The sequence below is a fragment of the Eurypyga helias genome, unplaced genomic scaffold (assembly GCF_000690775.1).
Source record: "Eurypyga helias isolate BGI_N326 unplaced genomic scaffold, ASM69077v1 scaffold25792, whole genome shotgun sequence".
NCBI classification, from domain to species: Eukaryota; Metazoa; Chordata; class Aves; order Eurypygiformes; family Eurypygidae; genus Eurypyga; species Eurypyga helias.
Window position 1 is genome coordinate 19,883 of NW_010235654.1, and position 23,867 is coordinate 43,749.

General features: G+C 39.2%; 1 protein-coding gene across 1 annotated transcript in view; it reads right to left on the reverse strand.

Moving 5' to 3' along the window:
• Positions 1-14,400: 14,400 nt before the first annotated feature.
• Positions 14,401-23,867, reverse strand: part of TSSC1 (tumor suppressing subtransferable candidate 1) — a 38,578-nt gene continuing 29,111 nt past the window's right edge. The window contains exon 6 of the mRNA XM_010146839.1: positions 14,401-14,575. Within this exon, the coding sequence (XP_010145141.1) occupies positions 14,401-14,575 (175 nt within the window). The remainder of the gene's footprint in view (positions 14,576-23,867) is intronic.

The window sequence follows — 23,867 nt, forward strand, 5'->3', positions numbered from 1 at the left end:
TCTCCTCCTGAAATTTTTGACAGTTGCAAAGTACTTTATGATATTCAACTATTTCCAATGTGCGTTATTCACTCTCAAGCAGTTGCAGGTACACTACAACTGGGTTCACTATCATTTTTGGGGTAAGACTCAACTGAATCCTTCTTGCCTTATGGAAATGTTGGTGTCATGAGCATGATTATGCATTAAAACAATTAAAGACTAGGAGTAGGAAATTAAATTAATCCCCAAATTTGTTCCCTTGCAACAGCTGCCATATTCTTATAAGAAGTAAACATGTTATCTGCTCCAGCCCAGCACTGCAGATATTTTACAAATACTGTAACTAACCTAACAACTACTGCAGGCACAGCAAAGTCATCATGTCATCATCCATGAGTGTTGTATCAGGCTCACCTTCCCCCAGCTGTATGGTGATGGTAGTTTTCATACATGTCCCAGACAGGGGTTTATAGATTCATGATCCAAATAGAAACACACACATTTATTAAGTCTCTCAAAAATTATTATTAAAAATGTGGAGAAGAGCATAGCTCTGAGTAGGGAAATGGTTATTTATGGAGGCCAGGTTGCACTCCTAGGGAAAACACAGAATCGCTGCAATACAACTTATCAAAGACATCTCACCTGTACCCTACACCGTATCAAAGACATCTCACCTGTACCCTACCTCTCTATCAGGCTAGCAGAAATGCTTGAAGAGTATGAAAGAACATGGCCAGTTCAGCGGTATCCACTGCTCATTTCCCAGCAACCCAGAGTAAACACGTTAGAGGCAAAACTTGTGTGGGGACTAGTTGCTATGATAGCCACACTTGAAACTACTATCCATGAACATGCCTAAACCTATTTTAATTCCTTTCTTCTTTTGGTTTTCACTGGTGGCATGAAAACCATCTCCTATGAAAAAAAGGTTTGGGTTCTATTTTTTAAAATTTGTTACCTTGTATTTTCACTAGATGCCTTGTGAGAAACAGAGAAAGACTCCTCGCTGCTCATTTTACTCCTCAGCATTTATTTCTCTTAGAAGAATTCTGTTTTATGACCTGCATCTCACAGTTACAGAGATGGTTAATATATATGTGGGGATATTGGTAAGGTTGAAAAAGTTTTCTGTTTGTGTCTAAAGAGGATTAAAGTTTGTCTTATCTGTTCTTCCATTTATTCTACCTTCTCCCAGACTTTTCAGATCAAATTATTCTCAAAAATTACAGTAATTTTGAAACAAGAATTTACAAACACCACCTGCAATCTAAATTGCAATTTTTAGCAATTAAAAATATCTGACTTAAAAGATCTGCCTGCCACTGAAATGTGGATACCTGAGGTGAACAGTGATAGGAGTATAAACCATGAAGAGTTTAACTGAGCAGCTGTGGACTTCAGAAGTGACGGTGACCATGGATGTTTGCAGATCAGGTGCTTACGAAACCTGATGCGTAAGTGCCCACACATTTGTAAAGACTGACACCTGAGATCCTTTAGTAGAGTTTACATAGGTGTTATGTCAGGCTCAAAGTCAGTTTAGTATTGAAAGGTAATTGAAAGGGATTTTATTATGGAACTGTTAACAGCAATTCACACAGGATATTTAGTGGCAGTTAATACTTGTACTCATACAAAATGTCATACAAAAAGTATGAATGGCTGTACTAAGGTAAATGTCTTTGTGTCTGGAGTTAAACTTAGCTCTATGACCTTTCATGTCTAAATGTAAAGTACCTACTATGACCAAAAAAATTGTAGGTTTTAAACTAAAAGCATTCATTTTCTGCAATAAAATAGTCCTGACACCTTAAAAAAAAAAACAAAACCAAAACAGCATCTTTGAACTTCTCCAGTGTCACCTACTACGCTTAAACATTGTATAATCGACAGCTGAGTAGTCCAAAAAAGCAGAATACAGCCATGCCAAGGCTTAAACTTCACCCAGCTATGACTTCATTCCCCAGGCTGTGACTTTACAAATTCTTTTTTAGGAGGTGAACTAGAGTGAACGATGCTGGATTTGTAGTAAAGGGCACCTCTCTAGCATTACCATTTTTCACCAGAAACACCTACAGCTTCCCATTCCACCTATAAAGGAAACTGCCTACACTGCGGAGGAAGAACCAAGAAATATTGGCCTGCCCTGATGTTAAATCATTATGGCTATGACAGGCATTCCTACACATGATGCATGTGCAGCTGCAAATAAGGTCACCGTGTTGTTCTCCTTGGCAGTTAACACTATGTGCTGAACATCGCAGCTTCCACTTTAAATTTACACTAGCTTCACTCCCTTAAAAATTAGATGAAAAATTTGCAAAGTAATTAGATTTCTATGTCTAATTAGTGAAGGTTTAATTCACCACTGATATATTTCACCTTTCTGCGAGCTACTTTAGCAATGACTTTCACATATTCACAGCTTTCCATACCGCTGGGCTCCAAACTGATTTACAAACTTTGGATATTATTATGTACTGTGACAGTAAACAACAGAATCCCCCAATTTAGAGGTATGTCAGATCCAGGCTTCCTTTAAAACATCCACATTTTCAGATTAAAAAAAAAAAAATCAGAGCTGCTAGACTTACCACAGTCAGAGCGTACGCACAAACCGGGTCAACACCACGTGTGCAGTCAGCCCTGTGCATCCGGCACAGATAATGGCCAAGTACTTCTTAACCATTATAATTGCTGCGAAAGCACAGGACACCTGGCACTGTATACACACACATTTCTGTGGTCAGTTAAGAGTAAATCAGTATGGCACTGATAAAAGTCAATGGCAATGAGCTTATTTAAACCAGATAGGGACCTGGTCCCGAAGAACCTAACTCCGCAAGTTACATGAATTCATTTCAGCAAAGCAGTGTTGTACTTCTAAAAGGATCTTGTTAGTACTAGCTTAGCATTAGCTTGGCTACATCTGGAAAATCAGGATTCAATTAACTTGCTTATTGCAGTAGTATGGCCTAGCAAAGACAGGATTCACTAAGAACTACTGCTGAAGGCAGCTCAGTGAGAGTGTGCTGATAAAAAAAAAATAGTATTTAAATAACCTCACTACAAGACAGCATCTCTCATCATGGATGCTGGCCAAGTGCTGTGAATATTTTGTGAGTTAGTGCAGCCAGAGGCAAAAACAAACCCAACAGTCACCAGGAGGATTTGTGGGGCTTCCCCTGGTAGCTTCCCATCCAAGTACGATGCATGCTTTGTGAGATCTGATACTACATGTGGCAGGGCTGCTGCTAAGAGAGTCACCATGGGATTATTTTAATGTTCACTGAAATGGAAGCAATTTATTACACACTGCAGTAGCATCGCTTTCATTCAAATTGTAAGAGGTTGCAAGTAGCCTTTTAAATCTGCTTTGCCTTTCCCTCCGGTACCAGCTTACCTTCAAGCTTCTTGGAAAGATGATGCTCTGTGAAGCAGGCTTCGGAGGTTATACTAAGAACAGAGCATTCACTAAGTACCCTGTTGACCTCCTAGAGCATGCAGGGTTAGAAACATACATCTGCATGCTTAAATTGGGTTTCCCCAACGGCCTAAGAATGAGATGCATCTGTGGAAGAAGTTTTGCACTTACTTGAATATTATCATAAAACATTTACATGATTTAATTAGATTATGTAAATGCTTCACTCCGATTTGAAGCTTTGAAAATCATAATGTCATGCTCTAAATTATGCAAGTATTGAAAATGCTTTTCACAGCAGTAGAAGCAAAACCACAAGTGAGACAGTCCTGCCACATGCCCTTCTGCTGTTCTCTACTCACCGAAGACCACACAGAATGCATTACTGTAATCCTGACTTTTCCTATTAACATTTTCTGCACACAGTATAGTTATTTGGTGCCCTAATTTTATGCTAAGCCCCAAATCCAAATTTGATTTGGAAAACGTTTTGTGGTTTATAACCATATCCCGACTAAGCAGCAGATTTTTCACAATGTCCTCTCCACCACTCTTTGATACCATGTGCACCTCATGGCAAGGAGATGTCAGCAAGGAGATTCAGTAAGACTTATTCATGGAAGCATCTTCCTAACTGCTGAGCAGTGAAAAAGGGAAGTAGGTATAACCTTAGCAAACATTTTCTCTTCAGTTAACTTACTTCTACTGTACTTCTGGACAGGATAGGGCTGCCACAATACTGAGCACATGTCATTATGAGATCCTGCATCCCACAGGATATTCTTTAAACTAAATATCTAGGCATTTATACAATCTACAGAAATAAGCTGGTAGGGATGGTACCACATTATCTAGAGACAAAAGCAACCACCATTGGAGACAAAAGAACCATCATTAATTAATTCCAGGAGTTAACATGTACTTGTGGAAAAGCCACCAAACTCGGGTAGCTGAATTTTAGCAGAACTTCATTATTAGAAATATGACTTATTTTCCAATACAAATTGAATGTACCAGCTTCATCTTCAGTACAGCTGCTCGATGTGTCTGAAACACCTCTGTCTGACCTACTCCACCATAGAGATTGCCATAATGGGCTCTAAAGCTTTTATCACTATACATTAGGGTCACAAATCTTCCTAAGCAGTCAGAATACCCCACCCCCAAATCCTACTGGTTCCCCCATATTCTGACACCCTCTCCTCCCAACCTGAAAATCACGGACAGAATTTTAAAAAATGAAAATCGACTTTAAGTTTATGAAAAATCCTGAAATGTTTGAATTGTAAGGCAAGGGAACTTTGAGTATAACAGTTCAGAGACATTATTTTTCTTCCCATGCAAGCACAGGGCTGTTCTTCACTGCATGGGAAAAGAACCTGCGCCATAGCTCTTCACCCACGGGTGACCAGAGGGTAGTTCATATGTAGGTCAGGTTATGTCACGTGATCGTCGGTATCTCCACGCTGATACAAACCATCCTGGGTAAGGCATATCTCCAGTGGCAGCCTACGTCCCTGGATCACCATAGAATAAATCTGTCCTGTTTATCTTACACAGATCAGGGTTCTTGGGAAAGCTGCTCTCTCACCAACCCTTTGCCATCTATGGCATGCTGCTTGGCTGCGGTTACAACTTCTGCAAAAGCTGATGAGTTGCACGAAAGGGCTGTATGAAAGTCTACAGGGAAACGTCACGCATGATAAACATAAAACTGCAGATGGGAAATACTGTTGCAGTGGGGAACATCGGCAGCTCAAGGATTCGATAGGGAAAAGATGCCAAAATGTAAATCCTAAAGGGATAAATGGAGCTGGAAAGATGACAAATCTACAACAGGGGACAACCCTTTCTCGGTCTACTGACACTTTTCTGGGTAACAAAATCCACTTCAGGTGTCTTACCAGACATGGGGAAAACATGAATGCTAGACCCCATACGTAAAATAAGTTAAACTTTCACCTGTGTCCTGCTTGCAGAGTCTGTTTGGACATTTCAAGACACCTGAACTGACTAACAGAGAGACAAAAGCCACTGCTTTTTCCCACATAATCTGCTTGCAAACAGGGGTGGTTATTATAAATATCTTGTTCATGACAACAGGAAGATACTTGTCTGCAACACACTTGCTCCCGTTGCTCCCTAGCTCTGCTTGCTAGGCTTTCCCACTCTCTCCTGACCTCAGACGGTCAGTCGTTACAGCACTGTAACCTCCTCACCTTCCTGCTTTACAGCACCCTTGACCTTCAGTACTCCTTCCAGGGCTATCCCCTCACAATGCCATTCTTTTCTTGCTATGTCGGAAAGTTACAGCAGATGAATTATAAACTCGTAGGGACAAATGTATTTGTAAAAGTTACATATACCAGCCTTCAGGGATGTGCAGGTGCTCCCTCTGCTATAAGGACAGAATTGATGCTGATCACCACTCCAGGAAAAAAAAAAAAAAAAATCACAAAACTCAGAAGTGAAATATTTATAAAACTTGTCATGTGAAAATAATTTGCTACAAACAAATGTAAAGAACAATCCTCCACCCCCACCCCCCAGCTGAACAGTAAAGTGGTTTTCAAACACTAAATAGCAAAACTCTCATTATCCTTCCCAGCAGACATTATCCCATAATGCATAAACTAGAAGTGACTCAGCTTCTCTCATGGGCAATACCAGAAGAGCTCGAGGTACTTACTCTCCAGTTCTGATGGGTCTTAAGTCAGCTCACAAGGCTGTCATACAGGCCTGGCAGCAAAATTAAGTTGCTCTTATTCCAGGTTCCACAATGTCTTTCCTGTGATGGGAATCCTTGAGATGAAGCTCCCAATCCAAAATTGCACCCTCCTGTGGTTATGAGAGAAAATAAATTGAGCACAGCTGACTGAAATTATTCTGATTCAATTATTTCATGAACACTTCAACTAACCACATTTATCAGCCTCCTAAACTCATAAATCATAGCAATCTCTGTTGGGAAATTTGAAATTGATGCGGCCCCGCCTGAATCAGAGAAAGCAGTAGGCATCTGACAGCCTTGAGGAGCAGCCTTGTGTGAGTTGATTGGAATTTCGAGCAGTATTAATCTTAATAACCTCAGGTAGCTTCCTCCCTGCAGCCTATGTCTTTCTGCACAAGCAGGGAGGGAGGGAGCACTCCAACAATTACTCCCTCGTTCTCTCCAGCTGACTGTTTTCTGATGAATATGAACATGTCAGTCATGCTCAGCCTTCATCCACAGCTCTTCTCAGCCCTCAGCAATGACCAGTCAAAAACCTGTAGAATTTAAATTGTGATTTGAGCCCGGAAGTGTAGGACACAGGAATAGAAACCTCTCGATATAGCAGCATCAAGAGACAAAAACAAAAGCAGTCTTTCCCTCCGTCTCACAAGTTCTATGAGCTGCAACACAATACTGCACAGCATTTATCCAAGTCATTCAAACAGCATTAACACTGAAAATCGATGATTAAAACACAGACCAGAAGCATGCATCTATCTAGGAAACTGAATCCAAGTAACTGTCACTCACATCTGACAGGATGGTCAGAACAGTTGTTGAATCTCTCTGGTATTTGCTTTGCAAAGGATTAAACAGCTCCCATTGTGATGAAGCTTTCATTTGTGCTTTTCCTAACAGACTTTCCAATAATAATATATCTACCAGATTTTTCCCATTTTACCCAGATTGACTTGTAGGAAAAAAAAAAAGCAACGACATCAAAGTATCTATGGCTCCATCTACCTACCAGCTGCTATCAGCAGACGTGTACGCACCCAAGCCCAACGTTGTGTAGCTGAAAACGAATGTGTTATGCAGCCACCCTCCTAAGGATAAGGAAACATTCTCAAAATTAAGAAGATCCATTCCTGTCTGTGCTGGTATATCATTATCCTGAGCAGCATAATCCTTTTGGGGAAGCATTTTTAGATAGGTAACTTCTGCTTAAAATACTGATACGTGTATACTGTGACACAGCTGAATGTACTTGAGTGTTTTATCCCACCAGCTCTGTGCGGGAAAATGGATCATTCTTGTTCACAATCTCTGCAAAGTCAAGTTCCAGGTATTCTCTCTCTCCCACCACCTCAATTTCCAGGCAGAGTCAGAGGCTGGTTCATTTGTTATTTCAGCAGAAAGTTTCCAATTATAAGAAACTAAGAGAATATATTTGTTTGGGGGTGTGTGGGGGGATTTTTTGAGGTTTTTTTTTAATGTGTTTGAAGACAAGTTAAATTAACCATTATATACTATGTTCCATCCATTCTCTGGGGAAGAGAGAGATGTATGGGAAATCATAAAAACATTCGGATTATAATTCTGGCTATTCTGCGTAACACAGTGGATAATCCACACTTCGTTGTATGGATGTGATCATATAATTTCGGATCTTTGCTAGTATTTTGACTGGTGTTTATATTTAAAAAACACAAACAAACAACAACCAAACAAACCCCCCCCCAAAGTAAAAAAACCCCACAAATAAAACATGCATAATTTGGTTAAAATTTCCTCAATCCAAAACACATTTCCTTATCCAACTCTGTGCACTGCTGCTCCACATAGCTCCAAATATCAATACCATTTCTGCCATTTTCCAGTCTTTCTTGTCTTCTCAGCCCTCTGCAAATTTTTAGAAACTGGCAGTGGATCACGGGATGTGTCTGCCAAGTCTAATACCACCCCAAGATTCAGCTCATCTAGACTTACCAATTAGTATGTGGTGTCTTTGGGTTTTCCAAGGTTTCCCATACTCTTCTAAATCCATTCTGTTAAAAAGCTTTTCTACAGTTCCTCCTGCCAAAATCCTGACCACGGGGTAGTGTCAGAATAAACAGACAGTTTGCCAAGAAGGTATACTAGAAGTCCTCCCTGCTCAGCCCAGCTGCTTGGCAGCTGTTGCCGTAGCCCCGGGGCAACGGCAACCCACATATTTGCCACACGTCTCCATATGGGGAGCTTGGCACCTGGATTTAGCAAGACTCACTCATCTCGTTCTCCCCAAAGCTATCTTCTGTGTGGAGCATTACAACCCCTTATGAAGTTGGGGCTGCTGTAGCACCAAAAGCTGTAGCAACAAGAAAACAGCCCACTTGAAATGTTGGCCCTGCCTCTCAGGGTACTGCTCCCTTGGGTTAATTACTCGATCCGGTAACTTTGCACTGAAACACACCACCAACTGCCCACACGTGCAGTTGGAACCTGACCTCTGAAAAGAACAATGACCAGCTAAAAAGCCTAGCCCCCTAAAACCTAAAAGTTGAGATGAATAACTTCTGGATCAACAAGAAGTAGACAGCAACTCTCCTGCATGAACCATCTCCAGTATCAGAACGAAAATGCTGCAGTATAAGATGGCAATTCTCTAGCACTTCAATCAGTTAACACAGGGAGATTTACATGAAAGAACAGGAAGTATCTTTAATATCATAGACAAAACAAGCAAACAAATCACCTTTTTTTTTTCCCCCTTACTCTTTACCCCAAATCTTTTTCGTTACTTCATTTACTGCCAATTTATTCTGTCTTTCCTATTTCTGTTTTCCAAACTGATCTTTCCCTGATCTTGTCTTTTTCAATTCACTTTTCATCCAGTATTTGTCAGTCTTCCTTTTACTTGTTCTTCCCCTTTGTCTTCTCCTCCAAGTCTCTGCTTGTCATTGTCTTCTCACTTCGCTAGCTCCTCACTGACCAATATGGCAGGTGGAATGAGCAGGAGCAATGTGCAAATTGTTCTGAACAGCAGCCATGGCTTCACACCCAGTAGTTCCCTTTATGGGAAGGACAGGCTTCTCTAAAAACTGATATGCACTTTCAGTTGCTTCACTTGCTATTCCAGAAACGATAGGCTTTCTGCAGCCTCAGAATGGCATTTGTACCACAGGCTCCACAACGTTTGAAGCACTTTCTTCATATACCCTCGAAAAAAGCAAAACCCCCCAAAACTTGACATCCTCTGTGAAGTCAAATAGCAGTTCTACAGCATTATGAACTTGTATCCTAATAACAAATGGTTATCGTTACCTACTTTTCACTGCTTCAGTTATGTAAAAGGCATATCTACCTCACAGCGTCTTACCAAGTCAGACCATAGTTGGGACGATACTGCAGAAGGCTATCTTAAACAAGCTGCAGAATTTCAGTCTCAAATACCGCAAGAGGTACCAGGCTGTAAGATTTAGGAATTCTGAATGAAGAGACAAGCACGGAATTAATGCTTTCTGTTGGCAGTTGGAAAACAGAATAATCAGGCATCTTAATTCTTCACAAAGCATTGTTTTCAACTTTTTTTAGCATTGAGTGTAATCCAGATCCTATAGCTTCTTATTTCCACTCACCTTTGTGAAATGAAGAGGTATGAGGTAGGGAGAATTTGTGTAGAGCAAATGTCAAGTCTACTTATGCCATCCACTACATGCTCTTCATTAATTCTGATGTTGACAAGTTCATTAACTTCAGGGGCTTCAGTACAGGTCAGGATAATTTTAGTGCTGACACCACAGGAAGAGTCCAGGTCAGTACTGAAGGGTTTTGCTTTTTGGTGGTAGTTTTTGTGGTGGTTTGTTTTTGTTGGGTTTTGGTTGTTGTTTTTTTTTTTTAATTTGAAGTTAGCACCGTTTTAAGTGCCAGTGAAACAAATTGTTATTCCAAGCTTCTCATGAAATGGCCAACACTTGCACTAACTTGGGTCAGATTCATTTAGATCAAGCTCAAAACTTTTTTAAAAAAATACTATCAATTCCATTCTCCTTCAATAATTCACTTTCTGTGGAATAAAAATGCTCTATCTCAAGCATTTCTGTAGTTCCATACCAGACACAGATTGGTGACAAAAATGATTTTCAGCACCAAATCTGAAACAAACCAAGGTTTCAGATGGCAACATTGACAACCTGACATCTTTAAAGCAATATGATAATTCACTTTTTCAAAACCAAAACCTATTAAAGCTTCTTACCTGGACACAGTCTGTAAAGAAAAAAAAAATCATTTAAGAGGTGTTTGTTTGAAAACAGCACAATTACGTGCTTACCGATGCTGGTATGTGAGTGTATAAAGAGCATTCTCTATGAGACACTGAAACAACACAGTGCCGTGGGATCAGTTGGACCATGATTTGAATTTCCAAAGAGGTAATGGGACTCCTTTGCTGTACAGAAATCAGCTTGCCTCCACAGTCTTACTGCCAAGGAGTGTTTTGCAACAAGGGAGTATCCAGAAATGATAGAGATTCTGTAAGAAATTCATCCGAGACATGAGCATTTTCTGAAATCCCCTAAAACACAACTTAGGACCAAAGTAAACAGTTGTGAGAGAGAAACATGCAGGAGCAATGTGCTGTCTCAGCACTGGAGACAAAGCTTTAGAGAGTAAGTTATTATTTTTAACTTCTATCTCTACTAGCAAACAGCACATGTCCAGGGAGGTAAGTAAAGACCGGACAAGAATATAGGGATTCTCTGCCAGTATTCTTTGTAGTGTCCAGTGATTCATGGTTCAAAAGGATTTTCTAAACCAGAGATGCTGCCTTTATATTTAGCAGCCTTTAATGGATTCATCTTTCAAGTACCGGTTCAGTTACTTTCAAGTCATGTAAACTTTAACATTAATGAGATTATTTTTTTTGTTTCTTTAGGTGGTTTTATTTTTTGCAGGGGGAAGGGGTTGTTAAAGTGTCATAGCTCACCTGCACGCCTGTGGAGACCACCTCATTTTGTATGCTTTGAGCCACCACCTGCAGATTCCATTTAATAACCTCTAGTTCTGGTATCAGGAGAGACAGTGAACAATCACACCCTATTCATCCTCTCCCTCTGCCACTTGTGATTTTATGGACTTTTATCATTCCCTCTCAACCATCTGCCTTTCAGTCTATTTAGCTATCCTCATACAGGCGTTGCATGCTATTCATCATTCCCGTCACCCTCCTCTAAAATCTTTCCCAGTTTTATTGCATTGGGTTTGAGATGGAAGAAGCCAGAATTATACACAATATTCAAGATGCACATACACAACAGATTTATAAATATCTATTATTTAATGGATTAACAATACTTTCTTCTCTATTTGCTTTCTAGTAATTCTCAACATTTTAATTAAAATTTTAACCACTATTAAGCAAACATCTTCAAAGGTCTATGAAAACCCTAAGATCTTACTTCCAAGCAGTAATAGGTTGGTGGTCCCCAGTAGTTACGCAAAATGACTGTTTTCTCACATATCCGTTACTTCACATTTCCTGCGTTGAATTTCATCTGCCGTTTTATCATCCAGCCACTCCATGAGGTCAGGCCCTTCCATAATTCTTCAGTCAGTCATCTTTACAACTCTGAACAGCATCTGCAAACTTTGCCGTATTTCTCCGCAGCCCTTTTTCCAAAGGGGTCATGAGTACACCGTAAAGCACTGGGCAAGGCACAGATCCTTGCAAGGCCTCACTAGTAATTTCTTTTTGCCATGAAATAGGAAGCAGGAATAAATCATCACATTTCCTATCTTTAAATCAGTTATTTCACCATCTTTGAACCATTCCTCTCACCCTACAGCAGCCTGCTTTCTCTAACAGCCTGGGATGGAACCTTTTCAAAAGCCTTCCCTTCCTGAAGGTCATTTCCATATTGCTGCCAGTGCTGTATATGTAGCTTAGATCCTGCTTTACAGACAGCTGAAAATGATTAAAACTTGACCCTTCCTGCTCTCTTGATTCTGCTGTAATGCGTTTCGTTCAAATTCAACCTGCTACTCCCTTCCTTCCTAGTGTTCATCCCCTCTTCTTCCTTATTGCGTGATGATAGACACGTTTAACAAAACCAAAACAAAAGAGAATTTTTCTTGGTATTATTTGTTTAGAGCTTTCCAGCTTGTATAATCTTACAGTACTAAAGGAAACACAGCCACATCAAAAGTAGTCTGAAATCTGTCCCGCATTTATTACACGTTAAAAATCAAATTGAATCCCACGTACTCTTACGCAATTTCCCGTCACCTTCATGCTGCAAGCCATATACATTAGCAGGCAATAAAGTTTCATTAGACCTTTATTGCTAATGGGAAGAAAGTTTAAAGAGTTCTGCTGCATACTAAATATATACTGCAGGGGTTGTGTGTGTGGGGAAAGAAAAAACCCGTTAAGGTTCTGGGTCTGAAGATCGAAAGCTTCACACACAAAGCTGCAGCGTAACCAAGGATTTTCATATTCAGTCAACTGAAGAACTAGTGATTTGGAAACATAATTTTTCTTACAATATACAGGTGAATAGCTCATGCCTAATTACAGATTGAGACAATTTGAAATAGCTCGAGTTTAAAGTCTTAACACAGAAAATGAGACCATCAGAATTTCCAATGAAGCATTCACTCTGGAGCAGACAGGCAGCATCATAACACAGATACAAACAATATTACAGATGATTTAATTAGATTACTTCACCTCTATGAATTCTTCCAAACAAGCTCTTTAAGAAAGCCAGAAATAGAATTTCAACTTTCATCTTTTCTGGATGTTTTGGCCTATAGCAATCAGTCACGCTCTCAAAGCACGACTTCTCACAGAAGCAGCTGTGTATACACAACAAATCACATTTGGACATGTTTCGATCCAAGAGTGGGTAAGGACAAGCAGAGGTGAGCAGCAGGCTGTCCCTCAACACTAACACCAATGGTTGCCATAGCAACAGGAGGAATCACGGGAAGAGGCTGGTATTGATCTTTCCATCCCGTGTTCTTGCCATTTCTTCAGAGTGGTCTTAACACAATGCTGCCCCAACCATCGCACCTACCCAGGTTCTGAAGTCAATGGGAAATAATAGCGATGAAAAGGCCACAGGGACTAATTACTGCTGCAGTTAGTCTGAGTACACAAAGAATAGGCAGCAGAATTTTCATCTTAACAGCAAGCCAGGCAAGCGGAAGGGGGGTGTCAGTACATACAGGCATGCTTCACCATGCCTCTCAAGTTTTCTGTGCATTCTCCTGCAGGGCAGCATCTGCCTGTTCTCTCTCTCTTGTAACATGCGAGTCACCAATGCCTAGGTCAGGTATTGCGAAGAGCAGGAGACAGCAAAAGATGTTTTGTGCTTAGTCGAAAGCCTGCTACATCACATCAGCATACTGCAGAATGGCACAGAGCCAAAAGGAGGAGAGACACTACTTGCAAATATTAAAGACATTTTTCTCAGGTTAACAATGGAATAGCTCCAGAGTCTCTCAAAACATACTACAGCACAACTTAAGTTCTATAAACATGGGATAATCATGACATAAGAATATAAGGTTTTGGTAAAGACTAATACTGTTTCAAATAACACACAGCTCAAAAATGCATTTAGTTTGCCAATTATGGGGTGGTACTTTGTTCATGCTATCACAAGGCTTAAATAAAAAATATATTTTTAAGGTTTCACTTTCATGATTAACATGAACACAGGATCTGCAAAATGGGAGAAAAACTGTTTAAAATATTGAACTGAATTAAGAAAGCATTTTAAGACCATTCCCAACTGTATCTACAAACACTGAAGAATGACCAGAATAGTTAGCAGAATGCAGCCGAAGGTAAGAGCAGAAGGCTGCTTGTATTAGAAAGATGAAGTATTATTCTTGTAAACGAGTAGATCACTACTTGTGCATGCACCCTACATTGTCCCAGTTTTATATCAGCATAACACCTCTGTAATCCATTACATGTGCAATAAAGGTGAAATTATAAAGTAATAGTATGGGAAGTATCCAGTATCTCCAGAAAACTTATAATCCACAAAGTGATTAGCACCTGAATAAAAAAAAAATTTAAAAAATCTAACTAGCACAGCCTTCAAAAAATGCATCACAGTTTCCCAAGATAAACACAAAAGACAAATTAAAAGTGTCTATATTAGTACAGATGTTATTAACAAAATTTTAACATTTATACTTAATAAAAACAGATCCTGAAAAAAACCTAAACGATACCTACCAATTGCGTACATCAAGATAACAACCTCACCATAATCCAAACAAATTATAACAGTATGTGATATTTAAGAGCTCTAGGAACCCTGTTAATAACAAGTCTCCCATCATAACTTAAAGAGGCAAATAGCCATGGGTCTGCTGAGGACCATTCAACTGCATATACACTATCTTCGTGTTCTTCATATGTGGCTATTACACTGTCCTGAAGGGGCTCTTTAATCCTAAAATTGAAGAAGAAAAGAAAAATAGTAAGTATCTGTGAACGCACCTGACCTAAAAGGCAGTAGTAAGTGTCACTAACATCTAGATACACAACCTCTTGTTTAAAGTATAAGAATGCAGTAGTAGGCACTAAGGAAATGTTTTATACCAGATGTCTGCAGGTACCTGTGTTTCAGATAGCACAACAGAGTCAAGTCAGTGTTAAGGACCCCATCTGTGAGGACAAAGTACCTGTTACTCTCAACTTCAGTGCCTCTCGGAACCTACACTAAGCATTTCTCTCTAAAGCAAGTTGAACTACAGGGTATGATCTAAACACACTTAAACACACATTTTCATCAACCGCTTTTCTTTCACAATGCTCCACCCCTTCCTTTTCCCCTTTGTTTTTAATTGAATTCTTAAAATAACGTATAATCTTATCAGAGATGTGTAGGCAGATAAGACATTGCAAACCTTAACATCACAGTCCTGTACTGCCATCTTGGACCCATTGTCCCTGGGGCAGTGGAAGGAAGATGAAGGCACCACTCTGAACATCTAAATTTTTAGGTCTCATTCCTGGAGTTACACCAACACTGGATTCTCATCTATTATTGTTCACCTCACCTCTTACTGCAATACCCAAAGCTCCTGGTCACCTCCATCGCGAGGGACAGCAGATTCTCCTTTGCATTGCAAATATTTAAGAACAGATTTAGGTTATTCTCTGAAGTCCAATCCACCCAAGAGTCATCGACTGTGCTCTGCTCGCTGAGAACAGCCCTTCTTCCCTCCACTCAGAGCCAATCCCTCCTCTCACAGCAACACCACAGCAGATTACTGTATAGCTACAGGGTAGGTGAGTTTTCAGAGGATGACCTAAGAGCTCCTTCACCCACAAAGGATCACCTCTGCCTGACAGGAATCAGTCAGCCTTTCAGAAGCACTCCCCTGCCTCCCAGAAACAGCCTTGCATTACAGCTGCAATCTTCCTAACAGAAAGCAGAGCCAAAGAGCACTACGAATGCCACTCAATCATTTCAGACACCGCTACTACAGAAATGAAGGGTTGTTACTGGCCATCTTTGCCCTTTACCGGGGCTCTCTGAAAGCACGTGTCTCTACGATCACAAAGCGTACAGTAACACACTTCAATCGCTTGCGGGATATCGCTGCTCCACCTAGCCAGCCGAACCAGCTGTGCATCTAACATCGCAATTAAAATTCAATTGAATTTAATGAATAAACCAAAAGCCGTCTGATACTGAGGAATAGCTTCAGATATTTAGTTTCAAGGACTTCCATCATTGGCTTATGCTGTATTTAAGGTCAGCTAACAAAAAAGGCCATGGCACAAACAACACGCAGCCCCTGGTTAATTGCAAAGAGCAGGCTGCTTCTGCAGTTCTCCTGAACACGTACTTTGATACAAACCATCTAACAGCAGCGAGCTAATAAACACACACAGACACTTCATCTCCTGCAATGGGTTTTTCTAACTTCCTGCTAACTGACATGCCTGGTTAAGTGAAAGTTGGTCATGTCCCCAGACAGCAATGTGCTTCACGCAGTGCTCACCCACTTACCCACAACTCCATTATTCTGAAGGTTTCAGACGTCTCTCCGGATAAGCAGGGGAGTAATGCACAGTGCACATGGCTGTCAGGGGACACGACCGACTTTCAGTTAACCAGGAGTCTCAGTTAACCAAAGGTTGGATAAACAAGGACAAATAAGCTTTTATATTATACTATTTTCTGTATGCTCAGAGTTGTTTCAGTGTTTCATTTAAATAACACAGTTCATCTAATTTAATTTACAGAAGTCATAGGGGAATGAGTGTTCAGGAAAGAAGCCTGTAGATGAACATCTGTTTGGCATTTCCATTTATAACTATGATTTTTAACTGTCTTTTATTATTGTCTATGCACTGAATTTCTTCTTGGGTATGAAAGCAATTTTGTGCCTTCCCAGAACAAGGAAGCATGCTAATTTCCATGTGGTTCTTCAGACCACAAGTTCAGCTTTCTGTCTCTGTTTTGTTTTAAATAACACAGATCTATGATTGACTACTTGTGCATAAGAATGGCATAGCCTTGAGACAGTTACTGAGAATTGAGGAAACCCTTATGGAAGCGATCACTTGGGGTAAAAGATCTACATACTACACAAGATAATCAAGATGGGAAAATAAATAATCTCAGAATGACATGTGTCTCAGGAACAATACAAACATCCAAAAGAAACTGCCCGTGAGCATCCTTTACAAACACTATGAATGAAAACAGATTAGCCTTTAAATTATGTAATGGGTAATGAGCCCAGAAGGATTCTGCTAGTGGAATAAAGAGTACATTTTGTTTCATGTATGTGAAAGACCATTCAAAAATAATTAAAAACCTAGAGGAGAAAGGTTGTGTGTTGTGGGGTTTCTTTCCCTCACAACAGGGATGATCTCCGGAGACAAGCCGCTTTATCTCATGCTAAGAGACTTCCAAGGAAACATCTCAGATTTGTTTGCATTTTGGCTACGTGCATGCTTTTTTGGTAATCCAATAATAGGCTGAGGATACCATTTTTGAATCTATATGAATCTAAGAAACTGAAAAATTGTAAGTATCTGAGTACCACAACAAACTATGTACTCTCAATAAAATTTTATATGGCTTTTACAGATTTTTATTTATTAAAGAATCAGCTCAGACTCTCCTAACTTCCCAAATATTAAATATAATTTGGCTAATGCAAGAAATTACAGACATAACAGCTACAGTGCTGACTTTATTTAAGCAAGGTAACAAGTACCTTTTAAAAATAGGTACTTTTCATAGGGTAAGGCTATGAAAAGAGAGGATTCTTGTCACAGCACATATTAATGGAACACATACAAAATATCTTAAGATGTTTTTGTCTATTTAGATATTTTAATTATCCTTCTGTTTCTATCACTTGCTACAATCTTATTTCTTCTTAACATACAGCAGGTAATTTCAGAGCCTAACATGTCAGAGCACTGACGTGTATATTTTTTCTAATACTCTATTCATAATGTAGCAATGATTAAAAGAATACTGCTATATTGTTCTTATCTCAGAAACTTTCCATTTCATCGTTATCAACTCCTGATGACAATGCCTGGGTTATGTACCTTCTTAGGTTAGATGCGTAACACCGGACACAGCATCCAACAGAGGAGAGCATTCAAAGTGGACTGGATACTGGGATAGTCAGAAGATCTTTGGCAGGTTTTGGAACAGAGTTCAGGACCTTAAATTTCTTCCCCATTACAGAAGTTCAGAAATAGAAAGAGTATCTGTACAGAGATGGCTATGAAGTAAACTTTCTCCTATACCACTTTAATAAGTATAATACAGGATGTTGCCAAAACACAGAGGTTTCTGTTTTCACATAAAAGCTGCAGGTTTGGGTGTAAAAATGTAGTTGCTATGCTATAGGTAGTGTACCACAGGTGTAGGTGCTTGGCCTACTGATCCCTTGATAGAGCAGTCTGACTCGACTGATAAGCATATTCTGACTAGATTTGATAAGCATACTGAAAATCACATCATAATCACTTAGTAAACTATTTTTGTTGTCCCAGATCTCCCTTCCCCTTAAGAAGTTCCTTTACTTTCTTGTTTTCCTATACTGTTTTAAAGAATTTTTCTGACCAAAGTACCTTTTTCTCTCCTTATGTTATTGCATCTTGTCAACTGACAAGGCATCAAATTCTTATGTCATCATGAACTCATCGTAAGAAATGTGTAATCTCTACCTACATCCTGCATAATTTTAAGACCTGTGCCATACAGACCTGAAACTAGACTGCTTTCTCTTTGTAGTCTTATTCACACAGCACAACCCCTACCAGTTTCTCCTACGAAAGAAGAGCTCTCATTTTACTAGATAACTTCAAGGTTAATTGTGTTACAGACTTGAGAGAGAAGCCTGTTAAGCCTTGGATAATTGTTTTCATGTAGAGAGCTGTTATTTCCAATTACTTCTCATGCTAACAACCACTTAAGTTTGCAGTGCTTGTGATTCTGTTTTGTCACCACAATGTTCAATAAAATGTTTTTCAGAGTCACTAAAAATCATTAATTCCTTATCACAGTCAAAATTAAATCCTCTTTAATCTAAACATTACTATGAAATAGATGTGGTTCAGTAGAGCAGCAACATGTACTGCAGCATCCAAAAGGAATCCTGAAAACGATGGCATTGGATTCCAGAATAAGCTCCGTGGATGCCCTTTCCCTTTAACTGTAGGAGAAAACTTAGTATCTGTAAGGTTTTGTTGTTTCTGGTAAGCTTACACAACATACCACTTCCTTTTTCATTCTTGCAAGGAAAACAGAAGTCAAGTATGTTTATACTGGAACACAATTTTTATATGGAGTAATTGGCCATTCATAGAATTGTAAGCGTTATCTTTTTTTTTTTAGTCAAAACCCAGCATTCTAAAGTGTTTCAACAGAAAAATGCCATCTTTAGCAACATAAAATGCGTATTTTAATATAAAAGGTTTCATACTTGTCCTAACACACAAAATAAACTTAGGAGGGTATATCTGCTGATGAGGGTTAAAGAAAGAAATAGTATGGAAAAAACACATTTTTAAAGCAAAATAGTCCAGCAATCAGAAAGTGCTGCTGCACTAGATTTGGCCCAGCTTCTTACACACCCAACCAAGTAAAGTCCTGAATACTGACATTCCCCAAAATAGAAACTAACTAAGCTGTTTTAATTAAGTCTCTTGGCTGATACCATAGCATAATCCTAAGACTTCTAGATTTCTCTGACATAAATACCACAAGCAAAATATCATCAAAATTAACATTACTGGCAGCTGTGTGAAAATACCCTGAAACCCTGCCTTATAATGAGTATTTGGCAAATAGTTTTCAAAATATTAGTGCTGACAATTCACACTCCTAAAGTCACGAATCTGTACACAAAGATGTTATGTTAGATCACACAGTTCATAGGTATTATCAAGAAACCACACGATTTACAATGCAAAACGCTCCAAACCACATTTCTATCACAAAAAGTAGAAACCACAACCCCTTTTGGGTGGAATTTTGAAAATAATTTTGTTCAGAGGGGCCAGCCACCATTTTTACTCTGGTCTATGATTGCTAAAGATGTTCCTACACTGAAAATCTCACTAACACCTTCCCTATCTTAATGAAATACAGTACTGGAATGACCAATCCTTTACATATCTCAGCTTTAAATGCAAATTGATGAGAAGTGCTTGTGTTAGATCTTGTTCTGTTTCTATCAAAGGACAGCGTATCTAATATCTATGGTGAAAAAGATGGAAACATAAGACTTCAGGAAAAACACTAAACTAATGTATTTCCTAATGTGAATTTCTGGTACAATCTTCAAGACATGACAAAGATAAGCTTAGGACAAGTTGTCAAAAAATGCATCATAAGGCAGAAGGCAGCATTACTGACCTTAGTAATCCGTTCTGCCAGTAAAAACACAGCAGACATCTTAAGCCTGTAAACTCCAAAGAGAGCTAAGGGAGCTGGGTAGCTCATTCTGCAAAATTGAAATTTAAGGATGGCTTCCTTTTCAGAACTGATGTAAAAGCTCAAAATGCTATTGACCATATAAATCTTTTCATTGATATAGATACAGAAACAGCTTTTCATCTTAAAAAGCAAGTCTTCCATTATCAACTGAGTCTTGACACAAAGTTCTGGGCATAGAAGCCATGAAGAAAGAAAAACACTACTGTAGATGCAGCATGTACACTGAAAGAATAGGAATCCTGATTAGCAAGTAAAGATCATAAAATTACAGAATCATAGAATGGTTTGGGGTTGGAAGGGACCTTAAAGATCATCTAGTTCCAACCCCCCTGCCATGGGTAGGGACACCTTGCACTAGACTAGGTTGCTCAAAGCCTCATCCAGCCTGGCCTTGAAGACATCCAGGGATGGGGCATCCACAGCTTCTCTGGGCAACCTGTTCCTGTGCCTCACCACCCTCTCCGGGAAGAATTTCTTCCCGATATCTAAACCTCCCCACTTTCAATTTTAAACCCATTACCCCTTGTCCTGTCACTACAGGCCCTTGTAAAAAGTCCCCCCCAGCTTCCTTGTAGCCCCTTCAGGTACTGGAAGGCTGCAATAAGGTCTCCCTGGAGCCTCCTCTTCTCCAGGCTGAACAAGCCCAACTCTCTCAGCCCTTCATCACAGGAAAGGTGCTCTAGCCCTCTGATCACCTTCGTGGCGTTCCCTGAACTCACTACAACCAGCTGATATCCTTCTTATGTCACACTGAACTGCAAGAACTAATAGTTTTTGTTTATTGTTATAAACAACAATATACAATTAAAATTACTGCCCAACTAGTTTAATACAACCAAATATAGACTCACTAACATAAGGATTTTGGTTGACCAAAGAATGAAGAAAGGATATAAGACAGTCACCACCTCCCTTCGGAGGAAGACAGTACTCAGTGCTCTGCAGATATCCAAAAGGGAACTGACAGGCAACTCTAGGAGCTATGGAATTAAGGCAAGTTTGGTGCTGCACGGAGGAAGTCCTTGCAACACCAGAGTGCAAAGCCATTGAAGAAAGAGAGGCCAAGAAGAAAGTAGCCTTAATTGCTTGCATCCACAGATGTTGAATGACCTCATGTTTCAAACATCTTGTTCAAACTAAGGCATCAAAATCTTCCTATGTTCTTATCCAGGCACACCAGCTTTGTTTTGGGCATGAAAACTAAATGCACCCCAGATACCTACCTCATTTCTTCTATTTTCATTTGTTTTGTACACTTTTTTCTACTTCTGGATCAAGGTGCTAGAAATTAAGCTAGGAGTACAGCATTTGCTTCTCTATTTTTCAGACTTTTCTTTTCTTCTTCCCATTATTTAATTGTTCATTAAATTATCCAGATCAGGGACTTGACCAGAGTACACCATAACTCTTCTCTGGCCACATGCCAATACCTCCTCTCTGTGGCCAGCTCAGTGCTCTTTTTAGAATACTTATTTTAGGCAGAGGCTTTGGGCTTCCCAGGCAGAAAGCACTGAGGCCTTTCCACATTCAGTGCAAGAAAACAAATGTGGTTGGCGTATTTCTCCTAGACTTATTGCAGAAAGGCAGTGCGTGCAGAGCTAACATGTTTTGGAACAAAAACAGATTAAGAAGAGAGAAACCCAAGAATATGGCTGATGGCAAAAGAAAATCCTAAAGGGAAGAATCAGAAGTCTCCAAAGATGATTCAAAAGGCAATGAAGGTCCTTGAGCTGCAAATAGTCAGAGGCTAGAAGCATACCCAGGGGAATTATCATCTCCTTTTCCTGTTTTTGTAATCTTCGCCACTATCAGCGACATGATACAGGCTAGGGAGACCTTTGATATGATACGGGGAGGCTGCTCTTACATTTTTTGATTTATGAGAGAATCAACAACAGCAGTTAAAAAGTAGGGAAGAGACAGCAAATTAGTTGCTTCGATCTGAATCAGCAGTTAAAAGAAACTGAAGGTTACTCGACTGCAACAAGAGATCCTCATGCAATTGTCCTAGTTACATTGCTTATGCAAGTGTGTTCTGATCTCTAAGATGTCAACATATAAAGTCCCAAGATGTCAACACATACATGGACAAACACCCAAAGGGGAAACCTCAAAGAGTAATTCCTTAGTAACAATAGAATACCGCAACTTTGGGTTTGTTGTTTATTTATGACTTAGTGAATCTGTATTCTTTTCTTAAAAATAATTTAAGAAAAGGGTATCCCCAAATAATTATTTTTCAGTTGTGAACCTTAAAATGTAGGCAGTTACTACAGCAAATCTGGCAAGAATAAATAAGTGCATAGGCTCATGCACAGTTCTTAATGGTTGAACAATGAAGTGTTGACTGACATTTTACATGCTTTTGTCACCAGACAAGAAATACAATAATAATTAGACAGTTTACTGTCAAAATATATGAAAAATTAACACGAGGCAAAGATCTCAGAAATCTTAGCTGTATAGAATAGAAGGGCAAATCAATTTTTTTAAAATATGGGTATTTTTGCTAACTAGAAATTTTTAAAAAAAGCTTAATTTTTATATTTAATCCAAGGAGTATTTTTACAACTTATTTTATTCAGAACACCAAAAATAGGTAGCCTATGAGGAAAGAGCCTTTTTCCTTCTTTCAACTTGATATTTCAAGCTCATTTTGAGAGATCTGGTCACTCAGTCAGAAGGTGACTGTCTGGAGATAACAGTTGTACAGACACCTGCTCTTCTGGTGCATTTCAAAATACATCCAAAAACACCCATTTTCTTTTTCAAGATTTGTGTGCTATTTAATAGCAAACCAGATGTCCTCTGAAACAGGATAAAAATTACCCTATTCTTATTTGTAGTTTCCTTGTTCCTCATCCCACCTGACTATTCATGGAAAAAGACAGTTCTGCCTATTTCACTACAGACAGCTTTGTGCTTTAAAATAAAATAACACAGGTAACAAAACAATTGCTCAGTACAGACATCTAGAACATGGGTATTCACAGTTGCAAAGAACAGAAAAATACAGACTAAAGCCTGTTGGACTCAATATTTTACATGAGTTTGAGTATCATTATTCTCACTTTGTAAAGGAAGAGTCGGCTGGAGATCACCATGTAAGCTAGTCACAAAATTAGAAAGCCTCAGCCCACACTAGAATGACACAACTCTCAATATACATACATACATATATATATATATATGTATGTATGTATATATAAATTCATAAAGAAGTACAGAGAGGAGAACAACCATCATATATTGCACTATTGTGCTGGTTTTAGTCAGGATAGAGCTGATTTTCTTCACAAAATTTAAAAGCAGACAAAAATAGAGGATGAAAAACTAGAATTTCAGCATTTCAGTTAACTCTCTACCAAAAAACCCATACCTCCAAAATTCACATGAGAAATACACAATTCTTCACACACTCAAGTGGAATGGTGTTTACAAATGCTTGCAATAACATGCATTAGTCTCTTGTGAGAGAGTCAAAACCAAAATTCTGTTTTACTGAAGTACATCTAATGAATTCCTGGTTTCTAGAGCAGTCAGCAATATCAAGAGCTAAATTTACAAAAATGAATGGATTTATACTTCCTTTCTCCCACCTGTGCAAAAGCTCACGATTGCACTGGTAACATTTCCTAAAGGTTGGAACACATACACAGAAAATGCAAAAAAGCAGGTTTTCAGCTCTCACTTAACCCAGATCATTTTATGTGCTTGACTTGATCCAGAGCTCCCTTAAAATGATCCAGTGGACTTTAGG